General features: G+C 38.2%; 1 protein-coding gene across 1 annotated transcript; it reads left to right on the forward strand.

Moving 5' to 3' along the window:
- The first annotated feature begins 2,614 nt into the window (after nt 1-2,614).
- LOC117289765 (dysbindin-like) lies at nt 2,615-13,336 on the forward strand. Its single transcript, XM_033771030.1, has 11 exons — nt 2,615-2,878; nt 3,793-3,840; nt 4,714-4,743; nt 6,008-6,064; nt 6,888-6,948; nt 7,952-8,084; nt 8,848-8,980; nt 9,908-9,930; nt 11,050-11,190; nt 12,055-12,318; nt 12,647-13,336. The coding sequence occupies exons 1-11, from the start codon at nt 2,823-2,825 to the stop codon at nt 12,886-12,888; spliced, it is 1,188 nt and encodes a 395-aa protein (XP_033626921.1). The 5' UTR covers nt 2,615-2,822; the 3' UTR covers nt 12,889-13,336.
- The last annotated feature ends 1,532 nt before the right edge of the window (nt 13,337-14,868 follow it).

Genomic DNA, 14,868 nt, shown 5'->3' on the forward strand with positions numbered 1-14,868 from the left:
TGGGTGGTTCTGAAAAGAACTAAATTAGGTTTCAACTCTAGTTTTGATCAGTATGCTCTGATCGTCTTCTGGAGAATTTATCAGCTTGCTATCAATGTTCCTCATAAGATTACAATAGGATGATCTGGCCATAATCTAGATACCTGGCCAAAGTACTGTGTTGTTAAGTCTTTGTGATCAGTCCACACTTAGTTACAGCTTAGCAAATAAATGGGTAGAGTAATTGTACATGTATAAGAAACATGTAATAGGGCCTACTCTCTGTGGAATTCACAGCTCTGTGGAATTCAGGAGTAGGCCCCATTGGTTTGGTGTAGTGTAGACTCGAGTGTCTGTGATAATATTAACTTCAACTCATCAAATTTTAAAGTGTTTTATTTTAGTTTGTTTGCAAAACACTTCAGGACCACAAGCAAGTTTTTTTTTTCCAATAGCCACCTTGGAAAATTTCTGGAAAACAGGGTCTATAGTTTGGATTCAAGTCTGCCATGTTTTGTTAAACCTTTCTGCAAGTGGTGATGCAGCTTTTCATGCAGTAAAAACCAGGCTGGTGTGTAAGAGATTACACATAGGTAGACACATTCAACCAGGGGACTTGTAAACAAACGAGGACAATGGAAGCTTATTGCAAAAAAAAAACACAGCATAACAAAAGAGGGACAGCAGAAGGTCCACCATTGCAGGCGTACACACTTCTGTGTGGGTATTTCTTTTTCAATTTGTCAAAACAGTGTGTAAAAAAGTTAACTAAACTATCTATCTATCTAGTGTTTTTTTTTATTTTGTTGTAATTAATGCATTGAGTGCCTACTGTATTGTATGTTGCGCTTTATAAGCATTATTATATTATTTTTATTATATAAAGTGTTATAAATGTACCCATAATTTGACACGCGCTCTTTTTGTACAGAATTAAAATCCTCTAAATATTTCATGCGATTCTCAGAACACAATTAAAACACAAAAATGTATGTGGTGGGGGGGGGGGGGGGGGGGGGGGGTTAAACCATGGGTAACCTATTGTGTTTTCATTTTGTTCTGGAAATCTCAGGAATTCTTAAGATGATATTAGGGGGGTACTTCTGTAAAAAGAGAAATTAATAGTGTCCTAAAGTATCGAAACATTTATAATAATCTTCGTACTATCAAGCACAATGTTTTGTTTTTAAAATAACAAATAGTTTTCAAAGATATAGAATATTTATTTAATATATGTGTTGTAAAAGGAAATATTTGTAAGTTAGTTTACTTGCCTCTTCAATTGCAAACAATTTTGTAGTTCTTGTAGATTTTTATTTTAAAATATTTTTATCTATATTTTAATAATTTATTTGCCGAAAAATCAAAACATCCTCTAAAGTTCTTTCATTGCAGTTAATGTTAAGATCATAACTAAATTATCACATTGTTGAATGTAATCATGACAAAATAAAATAGTGTTCCTATAATCATTTGACTGAATTCAAGTGACTTGTAGAGTTTTTAAATTTCTTATATGTATTGAAAAAATAAATATTTGTAAGTTAGTTAACTTGCCTATTAAAGACAGTGGACACTATTGGTAATTACCCAAAATAATTATTAGCATAAAACCTTTTTTGGTGATGAGTAATTGGGAGAGGTTGATGGTATAAAACATTGTGAGAAACGGCTCCCTCTGAAGTGCCGTAGTTTTCGAGAAAGAAATAAATTTTCACGATTTCGATTTTGAGACCTCAGATTTAGAACTTGAGGTCTCGAAATCAACCATCTAAATGCACACAACTTCGTGTGACGGGTGTTTTTTACCTTCATTGTTATCTCGCAAGTTCGATGACCGATTGAGCTCAAATTTTCACAGGTTTGTTACTTTATGCATATTATGTTGAAACATTGTTGGAAGTAAACATGACAAAATAAAATAGTGTGCCTAAACATGTGACTGAATTCAATCGTGTCTTTTGAAGTTGTTAAATTGCTTGTCCGTGCCACCCTACTGCCCTTGTATTTGTTTATTTTTGAGAAAGTGTACGTTTTACACGGAGGTAGTTCCATGATTTTTATTAACCAATATTTTGAAAAAGGCTGTTTAGTTTGGACTAGTGGGCCGGTTGCACTTCACAAAATAGACAAATATTTTGTACACAAAACTGATGACAATGTATGTATATGCCCTCCATTATTTCTGAATAACAATTTTTGTTGAGGATAGTTTGATTCATTGCTCGGTAATTATGACAAGTTTACACAGTCTGGGGGTTCATTGCTTCACTTTCGAGGAGACTTCTTGAAAGGCTTGGCCGATGGTCTGATGGGATGTAGAGAAGTGCTTAATGAAAACCGGGTTTTGACATATATTTAGGAGTGTGTTACTTTATGGGTCCAAATGGTTGACCTTTGAAAAATTAAAAAGAAATCAAAAGTTCAGTTCTCCAAAAATATACGTTGTTTTTCAATGGGCTGAGAGACTTTAACAATTGCTTTTAAGCATGTTTGAATATTTTGATGTGGAGTTTGCATCATCTGTGTCTGTATTTTTACCAGAGGTGAGTCTGCCGCCACCTATCGACAGAGTAGAGACAACTGATAAAGTGATGGGTTGATGATAAAAACAACAGTCGGTGGGTTGTTGACTTGTACATAGTAGTAGCAAAAACTACAATTTATGCGCTGTTGACACGTTGTGTCAGAAGCTGTGAGATCGCTTTGTTGTGATTTAGACCTTCTACTTCATTCCTCCACGGTTTAAACATGTTTTTATTTCAGTTGGCTTGATTTACTGGGGACGGATCCAACACATACAACTTTTTACAAGTTCGATCAAGGAATTGAAGGAAGCAGCCATGTTTGATCAACTCAGACAGAAGTTTCATCATGTCCAGCAAGATCTGTCAGCAGGGTAATTAGGCCTTTACATAATAAGCATATACTTTTTACAATACTGTTGTCACACTGGGCTAGTACAGACCATGTACATACTAGGTGATATTCTGTGTACGGGACCTTCTGTACATTTTGTATAAGAATCCTACCTTCATGCTCAAAGTCAAACAGGGCACCACAGCAAATTAATTAGGACAAAATTGCTGTGCGAGCATGCTGTGATGTGGGTTATTTTTAAAGGCAGTGTCACTATATGGATTGGAAAAGTTTCCGTATGGCGCCACCACTTTTTCATTCGAAATAAAATAATATAGTATCTAATTTACCTGATTGATATATCCCTTTTTGTAAAAATGAGTGAAAAAGTGGTGGCGCCATACGGAAAGTTATCCTATGGATTAGTATTAAAAATTGCTCAAAATAGTTGTTAGTTTTGTTAGCACAAAAACTTCCTGGGTAACGAGTAATGGAGAGCTGTTGATAGTGTAAAACATTGTGAGGCTCCCTCTGTCTCTGAACGTTTTCAAGATCTGAGTAGAGCAAGTAATTTTCCACGAATTTGATATCGAGACCAGGCATGGGTATGATCAGCTCAGTCGGAGCATGGTCGGAGCTAGAATCAGAATTTGAGGTCTCAAATTCAAAAGCATCTGAAAGCACACAACTTGTGGCAAGGATGTTTTTTCTTTCATTATTATCTCGCAACTTCAACAACCAATTGAGCTCAAATTTTCACAATCACACGTTTGTTATTTTATGCATTTAGTATAGATTCACCAAGTGAGAAGACTGGTCTTTGACAATTACCAATAGTGTCCACTGTCTTTAACTTAAACATATAAGTACTAAGGCCTGATACCTAGTTCAGTAATTTTCAACATGTTGAAGTGAATAAATTTCTAACATCATTTCTTCTATATCATTTTACAGGTTGAAGACCCTGAGCACCCGAGCGAAGGAAGTCAAAATACCTCGAAGGTATGACCAGACAATTTTTGTCCCTTTCATCAGAAGAATCACTGATTTTGTATTTGTGCCGAACGTTTCCCATCCAATATGAGTTTCCAGCCAGGGGTCCATTTCATAGCTCCATGTTCACAAAGAGTTAGGACTAGTCCTAACTTAGGACTATTCCTAGGAGGTATAGGGCCTACAAAATGTATGGCTCATCTTAAGTTAAGTCGAGTAACTCGTCCTAACTCATCCTAAGTTAGGTAGAGTAACTCGTCCCAGTCTCAAGCAAATTTAGACCACAGCCCCAGGCCAGTAATTTTAGCATCAGGCCAGTAACTCATGACAGGAATAGTCCAGCTGTCTTTCGTTTTTGTTTTAAATTAGGCCTAAATGTCGACTTTCAGCTTGATGATGATAAATCTCTTTTCAAGTTTCAGCTCTTTTGAGTATTGAAATAATTTTTACCGTTGTAAATGCAAACGAGATTTAGTCTTTAGTGCCCGGTCAAATTAAAACTGTGTAGGTACTTTTGTTTTTTCTCTTTTAAATTTTTGTATAGTAAAAGAATATCTGGTCCATTCCAGTAAACAAATTCTGTGAAAAGCACAACCTAGAATCATCTTTTAAAGATCAGTTGTCAGTTTTGCCTTGTTTGTAACGTGACACACTTTGCTCATCAAGTAAGATTGCTTTGCAGTTGTATCAATCTTAACACTTAGTTGTGAAATCAAGCCTTAATGTGAAGGGGTACACAGATTACTGTTATATAAAATCTGTGTCTATTTTTACTAAGTTTGATTTTGACTGTACTCTTAAAACACCATATGGCCCCAGGTTATGAAAGGTTTGTTTCGAATGCCCTTTTAAGTTCTTCTTTTCATTTCCATTTTAAAACAGGGAAGAATTGTCAGCTTTGAAGAAAGATAAGTGAGTATGATTCGACGTCCGATATTTTGATTTCAAAACTTCATGTTAACTTAAGCCTGTTTCATACTTCCTGCAAATGCGAATGCGATGCGAGTTTGACGTATATATGACATCACAACTCTTCTCTTGCAGCGGTATTCGCAAGTGAGTTGAGCAAAGTTAAACTGCTGCAGAGTATTTGTTGCGAATTTGTGACGTCAACATTCGCTTCGCATTCGCAGGAAGTATGAACCTGGGGCCAATTTCGCAAAGCATTAAAATTCATCGCAAGACAAACTGTCAGTATTACTATAGTGATTTGTATTGTGACATCACACTTTACATAGCAACTACGATTGATTTGCAGTTACGATCAATCTTAGTTCTGTGAAATCGGCCCCAGGCTTTACTTCATGTAACCATTCTAATGCTTTCTTTGGGACCACTGTTATTCATCTAACATCCTAGTATTGATGGCTAGACTCGATTGCAGACCTCCATGGTTCACTTAATATTCGTTTTTCTCTCTCTCAATTCATGTAACTAGGAACCTACATAAATAAAATAATAAAACCAGCTCTTATAGCGCAATTCCAAAAAATGATCAATGCGCTTTACACACAAAACAATAGCAAAGTTGTGCTTCTAAAATAGATCCCTCTGCACTGTCTCATTGTTTGCATCTAGTTCTTGAAATCTATAGGCCTAAAAGATTTTTTTAAAGGCAGTGGACACTATTGGTAATTGTCGAAGACTATAGCCATCACAGTTGGTGTATCTCAACATATGCATAAAATAACAAACCTGTGAAAATTTGAGCTCAATCGGTCATCAAAGTTGCAAGATAATAATGAGTTGTGTGTGTTTAGAGGGTTGATTACGAGACCTCAAGTTCTAAATCTGAGGTCTCGAAATCAAATTCGTGGAAAATTACTTCTTTTTTGAAAACTATGGCACTTCAGAGGGTGCCGTTTCTCACAATGTTTTATACCATCAACCTCTCCCCATTACTCGTTACCAAGAAAAGTTTTATGCTAATAATTATTTTGAGTAATTACCAATAGTGTCCACTGTCTTAAAATTTGTATGGACCTGTTTTGATTGATAGTGATACTGTAGAAAATAAATGTAACTTGAATCAGGGCCAGATATCTTCCTCCAGTTTGGGCAGTTCATGAAGCCAAAATCATGAGATCAAAATCTATAGCATTCCATTTTTTTATATATTTTTTTTCAAGGTATAGTCCATAAAAATATGACATTTTTTTTATCTCCCCGAACACAGTCGTCCAGCAGTACCCCAAGTCTGCAATCATGACGCTGGAGCAGAGCTTCTGGACAGGTATGAACACAATAACCGTACATCATTCAGGCCAGATGATACCTCAAATTCCTCCATGCCCCTAGTTGTTGCCTTGGTGCCCCTTGTAACACAGTAGAAGTGCAAATTTCCCTTTCACATGTGCCCTTTAGGCCCTACTGATATTGAAACCAAGAATTTCTCATCAATGAACATAATCATTACAGGTGGCAAGCCTGAGGAAACCTGTAAACAAGGGTGCTCGCTATGTGAACCAGAAACACCAAGGTTAACCTCTACTCTTCCACGATGAATGTGTTCTGGGTTCTTTTACCTGCACTTTCAATCCTAGTACATGGTACCTACATGTATGGCTTAATGTCCCATCTGAAGGACAAGGCAATTATGGTTAGCCATCTTGCTCAAGGAAACAAGTTCTACAACAGGGACTCAATTCCACACTTAGCTGGTCAGAAACACCAGAGCTTGAGTTAAGCCCGGTTCATACTTCCTGCGAATGCGAACCGATTTGGATTGAATTCGACGTCACAACCCCTTTTTTTTACGCTGTGAATATTCGCAAAAGTTGAGCACTGTACAACTGCTGCAAATTATTCGTTGAAAATTTGTGACATCAACATACGTATCACATTCGCAGGAAGTTATGAACCAGGCTTTAGGATTGGGTTTTCAGTCTCTACCGGACATGAGAGTTTTCCCTGGATTATCTGGGGTTTTCCTTCCATACCTAAATTTGAAGCTTTTTTAGAAATTCCTTGATTTCACAACCATATAATAAATGAAATTAAACAAAATGAAAGTGCCGGACCACAAAATAATATTCCCTGTGCTGTTTTCTTTGTAGGTATCAGCGGATATGGAGTGAACTACATCAAGAGATTGAGGCATCAGCTGAAGAGGCTTCGGTGAGGACATTAAATATTATTACGTTTGTAAAAACCTTAAGGCGTGTCGTGGCGGAGCAGTCTAGTTCAACGGACCCAAGCTGTTGTGTTGTCAGCAGCAGAGTGTGGTTTCAAGTCCCAGTCATGACACTTGTGCCCTTGTGCCCTTGTGCCCTTGTGCCCTTGTGCCCTTGTGCAAGGCACTTGACCATAATATTGCTCAGTAAAAAGTTGGGAATGTATTGCATTCTGCTATACAAGCCAAGCTCCTAGTGGATGATACCCATGCCTAGATCCTTACAGACTGTGAAGGGGGACAGCCCCTTTCAGCCCTAGGGGTAGATGGCAACATGCCCTCTGGTGGCAGTTGATTTAGGTTGATAGCCCAAATCAGCTAAGTGTAGCCCTCGCGCTGAAGTGGCTTTCCAGTTTTGTGATGTTAAGTGATTTCTCATAAAACTATTTTTTCACTCTGTATGTGGGTTTAGTCCTGGAATCTTTGAGAGGGCAATGCCATTTTGTAACGGGTGTTTATTTCCATTGAAAACAAATCTTTTTAAAAATCCAATAGGTACTTGGAAGAGGCACTAAGGCCAAGACCAGTTCCCAATTTCATAGAGCTGCTAAGCACAAAAATTTGCTTAGCATGAAATTTCTTCCTTGATGTTGATAAAAACAGGATTACCAACCAAATTTCCATTTGTTGCATATTGCCTGTTACTGGTATTCGGCTGTTGTTTGAATCCTTGAAAACCATGTAGACATTTGGTTGGTAATCCTGTTTTTATCAAGGAAGAAATGTTATGCTAAGCAGTTTTTTGTGCTTAGCAGCTCTTTGAAATTGGGCCCTGTGCAACAGAGGCAAATGTGGCTTCCGTCAGTTTGCTCTGTCAGTCGAGGAAACTTTGTCTAATTTCAACCCAAAATTTACAGAAGAATTCAGATACGGCACCCATCCTGCTTGGACACACCAGAACCAACCCTTTTTCCCAAAAAACTAAAATGTATTATATTTTTACTGCAGGTGATAGATTTACACATCCAACAGGTGTTCTTGAATTATGAGCGGAGAGCTGAACCGATTGTCCAGTTCCAGAAACAGCTTCAAGATCTACCAAGAGTCGTTGAAAACATCCAGTACCTTACAGCTTCAATTGGTGAGAAAAACCAAATGAAATGCTCTCAGAATTTTCTTTGTTTAATATTAATTTATACAATTTTATTAATTTTTTCCAACATAACAAAGAATAAGTGATGAAATTTGCATTTTATTATAATAATTAAGAAAACACCAGGATATTAGGATAATTGAGTGAGGATCGAGGTCTCCAAGAAGCATTAGCTTGTCGAGTAGAGACCCCACTCGTCACAAAGAACAATACAGCAATATGAGAACACTATTACAACTTAATTACAACTTAGATATTGGTATTGCTAGTATAAAGTAAACTGCAGGTTGGAATAAAAGTTGGCCTGCTCAGACAAATACTTGCTAATTAATTGAGTTTTTAATTTCCGCTCGAATAAAAGCAAACTCGGTATATCTCGAAAAGGTATTCAAGGATTTCCACAGAATAGGCCCTTCATGTTTGACACCTTGTGGAGTTAGTGTTGTACGAGCATAACCTATGTCACCCATGACGTCAATTACATGTAGGATTACCCACAGAGCCTGTACTGGACTTTACGCTTACAGCCCATAAACTCAAATGCTTACAGTGCAGCGGTCAAGCGCACCTGGTGTTTTTGGTCAGCAGAGTGTGGGTTTGTGTCCTGATCATGACATTTGTCTTCTTACTGCTTTATCGTTCGGATATGACATAAAGCCATTGGCCCTGTGTGTTGTGTTAAATACATAAAGAAACACAGTACACTTGTCGCTAAGAGAAGGGGTTCATTTTTTTTATTGCCTTTTTACAGGGAAGTTAGAGGGTGAGTTCGAAGAGATGGAGTCGATGCTCTCCGGATTCCAAGATCTTATCGACCATTGCGAACTTCTCCGGAACAAACAAACGCAGACGGCAGAGCTGGCAAGATACACTCAGCAAAAAATGTATTTACCATATTTTGTTCAATTACCGGTAGTCTTTGTTTTATTTTATTCAATTAGTTTATTCCCTAGCACTGTCTGGCCATTCAGCCATTTACCATATTTTATTCAATTACCGGTAGTCTTTGTTTTATTTTATTCAATTAGTTTATTCCCTAGCACTGTCTTGCCATTCAGCCCGGCCCTTGCATGGCAAAACACTAACAGCCATGTAAGATCATTTCTGGGTTAATTGAGGGCGCTTTTCCCATTTCAAAGTTGCAAAGGTCTACTACATATGTATGGATGTGGCCCATCTCTGTCCTCTTTTTACTCTTTGATCATCACATCATTTTTCAAGTTTGCCATGAAAGGGTTGCACGGGTCCTTAGTGATAAACTTTGCACAGGTCCTTAGTGATAAACTTTGCACGGGTCCTTAGTGATAAACTTTGCCAGTCTGCAGTATGATATCATTTGATAATGCATCTACACAGTGCAGTCCACCCTCCTATTGTTTGTCCATTCAATATCGCCAACTGTGGTTTTGAACGATAGATGAACTGTGCGAAACTGCAATGTGACATCAAGTTGTAATGCCTACACAGTGCAGTCAGCCCCCCCTACAGTTTGACCTTTCAGTTTCAATCAGAAGCTATGCAAGCCCACAGTATAATATCATGTGGTGATTGTATCTACACAGTACACAGTTAACCCTCTTACTTTCTGACCATTGAATATCACCGCCTGTGGTTATGAGTTAATACAAACACTAGACAAGACTGCCATATGATTTCACAGGGTGAATGCATCTAAACATACACACACAATGTAAGGTTTTGTTGGTCTTTGTCAGCAGTTATAACTGTTGTTAACACAATGACAAAATAAAAATGTGGCTCTGATGGGGTTTTTGCCTTAATTTTTTGTTTTTCATTTTTTTGTGTTTCAGGAAAGAAGAGGAACTAATGAAAGGTAAGGAATGTTTCTTGAAAACAAAAAGGAATGAGCCATTTGCGAGTTAGATTTGAATAATGTCTGGTACCGGTATTATGACTTGCTACATGTAAGTCACAAGTAACCTTAAATTTGAATTCCTCAGACTATAGAGACAGTTGCTATGTCAAATGGTTCAGGGCAAGCTTATGGCAACCTCCAGATAAGCAGACCCTGGCACCATTGTGCAATACACATCCATTCAGAATTGTGTATGGGTGTTCACCGTGTCTTACGTAACTACGCAAAAGCTTGCCCCGAATCATGTGACATAGCAACTGTCTCTATAGTCTGATGATTTCAAATTCAATTGTTATACCTCGGTAACAAACTGTGAAGTTTGATTGGTCGAAAACCAATCATGTGACGCGCAACAAAAACGCATGTTACATGGCTCGACGGGCCGGGTAACATGAAAAGTGATGTACACCGGTGTACATCACCTTGATCGTTCCCAGCGTTGGTCGATTTCCAGCTCTGTGTTGAAACGTCTGCGGGTTTCGAGGGAGTTGTTTCTTGTTCGTCTGCTCATTAAACAATGAACGTTGTAATAATGTTTGAAGATGACAACAGAACTTCGAGAAGAGGAATAACAATTATATAAATATAAAGGTATAACAAAACAATTGTTGCACGCTGTGACTGGGGTCCATGGGTTTTGTACACCCTCGGTAGCAAATGGCACCCTCGGCTTCGCCTCGGGTTCCATTTCGCCCCTCGAGTGTACAAAACGCCATGGACCCCGTCACAGCGTGCAACAATTGTATATTGTTTACCTCGGTAACAAACTGTGAAGTTTGATTGGTCGAGAACCAATCATGGGACGCGCAACAAAATGCATGTTACATGGCTCGATGGGCCGGGTAACTCGGGCTCCATTTACCCCCTCGAGTGAACAAAATGCCATGGAACCCGTCACAGCGTGCAACAATTGTATAGCGGTAACTTGCTATCAAGCACGTCACTGTTCCAGACAATATTCAAATCTAACGCGCAAATGGCTTTTTGAGTTGATACCTTATTGTCATTTCAAGGATTTTACCGATTCTTCCGTTTCATTGATTCACCAATCAACCTTTTTTTCTTTCACTTCTTCAGGTCGTCTTCAAGAGGAATATGAGCAAAGCGTCCGCCTCAAGGAAGAATCCCAGAAAGCTGGTAAGATGGAGAGGCAGAAAGCTTTCCAAGACGTCTTTGCAGCCGACATGGATCATTACAGAACGCATGGTGAAATGCAACGTAAGTATAACCTTAAAGGCAGTGTAAACCTGTGGTGTTTCTGTTTCTCTCTTTTGTTTTGGTACCATAACAAGCTGCAAAATACTTCAATTATATTTTGTCTTACTCTTAGCCATTTACTCTGCACAGCAAATTTTGAAATAATTTGGGTCGAACTGAGAAGATTTTACTCGAGCGGGACTTGAACTTGCAGTTTCTAGCCCTAATGGTGGCAGTCTCCATATTTCACCCAAATCTTTGTTTGGGGTAACAGTCAGAAGCCATTTAATCTGACTGCAGTATCCTTTTAAGCCTCTAGCCACCGAGCTAGCTCTGGATGGTGTAGTGGCAATGCAAAGGTTGTGGTTTCGAATCCCACTCAAGTGATTTGCCTGTTTTTTTTACAGAACTCGGGAAAGTGCTGATTATACAGTGCTTGAAGACAGTGGACACTATTGGTATTATGTCAAAGACCAGTCTTCTCACTTGGTGTATATTAACATATGCATAAAATAATAAACCTTTGAAAATTTGAGCTCGATTGGTTGTCAGAGTTGCGAGATAACTATGAAAGAAAAAAAACACCCTTGTCACACGAATGTGTGCTTTTAGATGCTTGATTTCGAGACCGCAAATTCTAAACTTGAGGTCTCGAAATCAAATTCGTGGAAAGTTACTTCTTTCTCAAAAACTATGTCACTTCAGAGGGAGCCGTTTCTCAGAATGTTTTATACTATCGACCTCTCCCCATTACCAAGAAAGGTTTTATGCTTAACATTATTTTGACTAATTACCAATAGTGTGCACTGCCTCTAAATACATATTGGTCTGAGGTAAAAATCAATTTATACAATCCATTTTTTTTCTGTTTTCATTATCGCTCAGGTGTGGTCTCTGATGGTCACCGGACCCCGACAGACATCAGCTCAATCGAGAACTTTGAAATCTCCGTGGACGACCAAGAACAGGAGGCTCTGGATGATTTCTTAGGAGGTAGTGCCCCAGGAGCTACGGGGAAGGGAGAGGAGGCAGGAGATGATGGGGAGGAGGAGGATGATGGAGAGATGGAGATTCTTGAAGTAATTAAGGAGGAAACAGAACAAGACGAAACGGGGGAGAGCAGCGGAAGTTTAGACAAAGGAAAAGCAGGTGATTTAAAAAAAAAAATTCAAATTTAGATTTTTTAATTTAATTTGAGTAGCTTATCATTCTACAGCCATGAGCGGCAGGCATGTTAGTGTAAAGGGAAAACTCAGTTGTATACCAGCTTCTCCGGGTCTTCATCATCATCCTTATAATGCTCTGTATCCGTCATGGGCACGGGGGATATAGAGCCCCCCCCCCTCCCCCCAACCAAAGCAATTTGATGCAGATTGCCACTGGCTGCTTGTTTGCTTGCTTAACTGCATCATCTAAATTCCTTTTCTAATGAACACTCGGAACTACAGCATGTCTTTCCTTATTTTGTCTCTCACAGAGGAAGATGCTCATTCTGAGGACGCCCCATCTCAAGACCCCCCTCATGAAAAGCCCACGGTCAACGATGCAGAGGAAGATGCTCAACCTGAGGTGGCCCCATCTCAAGAAACCACTCAGGAGAAGCCCACGGTCAACGATGAAGAGGAGGCCAGTGAAACGACACATGATACAACTCAAGAAGATGAGGAAGATGACGAGGATGAATTTGACACTCCAGATGAAGGTTCAGAGAAGGAATAAGATGGTGTTTAAACAAAACTTTTTAAAGGGTGGGTATCATCATCATCATGATATTCCCACATACCTTGCACATGTAACATGTATGTAACATTGCCAGGAGCGTCACCGAGTGACGGATATGCACGCTATATAAGGAGCCACTAATATTATTATTTTTATCATCAGTCAGCATCATGCATTTCTGCACCGGCTACCTGACTGGCGAGAAGCTTATTGAGCTGCCCCTTCTGCCGCTTCAGTATACCACCCAGTATACCTTTGGTAACTACTCAAACAAAATTATGACCTTAAATATTACCTGGCAAAAAGCACTAGGACCTGTTGATGTTATCTTTTAAGGTGAGGAAAGAAATTCTGTACGAGAGGAAAATAGTGCATTAAAGACACTGGACACTTTTGATAATTGTCAAAGACCAGTCTTCTCACTTGGTGTATCTCAACATACATGTATGCATAAAATAACAAATCTGTGAAAATTTGAGCCCAACTGGTCGTTGAAGTTGCGAGATAATAATGAAAGAAAAAACACCCCTGTCATACGAAGTTGTGTGCTTTCAGATGTTTGATTTTGAGACCTCAAATTCTGAATCTGAGGTCTCAAAATCAAATTCGTGGCAAATTACTTTTTTCTCGAAAACTACATCACTTCAGAGGGAGCCGTTTCTCACTATTATGTTTTATACTATCAACAGCTCTCCATTACTCGATCATTACCAAGTAAGATTTTATGCTAATAATTATTTTGAGTAATTACCAATAGTGTCCACTGCCTTTAAAGTTTGGAAGTATAATTTCTTTTTTACTCTACTGATGTGTTTTTAGCACTGTTCGTTCAGTGCTTTACTGACTTCTGGGAAAAAATCCATAGATGTTGGATAAATAAAGAAAAGTTCCTCTGTGTTTTTGTATTTGCGTAAGATTCAGAAAGATTGTAATGTCTTGATTTTATGCATTCATGCAAACGACTCTTACATCACTTGCAACTAATAAATATTCAATAGAGAGTAAGATATTATGCAATGTTCACAAAATTTAACATGGATTTAAGAGGTTAATGTTTCAACAAATTTTGTTTAATTTGAGTGTTGTAGGGGCCTACACTTTGTATTTGACACAGATGTGTAGTTGTATGTACATAAATCAAAATGTGGAACAAGAATTATATAAATATTTTACAGAAATAAATATGTTATAATGTATGATATGTTTGTTTTGTTGTGTCATTATACTGGGCACGCTCGATTTCGCAGAGCACTAAGATTCATCTTAAGATGAGTTATCAGTTATTTGTATTGTGACATTAAATTGATTCTCATTTTATTGAGTCAATCAATCCTTGGAGCTGCTTTTAAGCAGCTCCAAGGATTGATTGACTCAATAAAATGAGAACCAATTTAATACTGTAAAGTGTATAATGACTTAAAAGTCATTATACACTTTCGGTAAACAGTATTGTCCAAGTCCCACACTTCGTGTGTCACAAAGTATATACAAAATAACAAACCTGTGAAAATTTAGGCTCAATCGGTCATCGGAGTCGGCAGAAAATAACGGGAAAACCCACTCCTGTTTTCGCGCGTTTCGCCGTGTCATGACATGTGTTTATAATAAATCCGTAATTCTCGCTATCGAGAATTGATATTGTTTTAATGTTTTCTCAAAAAGTAAAGCATTTCATGGAACAATATTTCAAGAGAAGTCTTTCACCATTACCTTCTGTTAACCCTGTAAATTATTTGTAAATATGTGAACTTTTTTTTTTTTCTGTACCGAAAGTGTATAATGGCTTTAAGCAGAAAAATATCTCACATAACAGTTTTCTGCTTGGCTCAAATGAACTGCAGAATACCAATCATAAACGGTACATGAGACATGGTAAAACCAGGGCCCAATTTCATGGCTCTGCTTACCGCCAAATTCTGCGCTTACGATCGCGATTCCCCGCTTCATGCAAGGGCCGAATTTCTGCGCTAGCCTTGT

This window comes from Asterias rubens, chromosome 4, assembly GCF_902459465.1.
Source record: "Asterias rubens chromosome 4, eAstRub1.3, whole genome shotgun sequence".
Classification (NCBI taxonomy): domain Eukaryota; kingdom Metazoa; phylum Echinodermata; class Asteroidea; order Forcipulatida; family Asteriidae; genus Asterias; species Asterias rubens.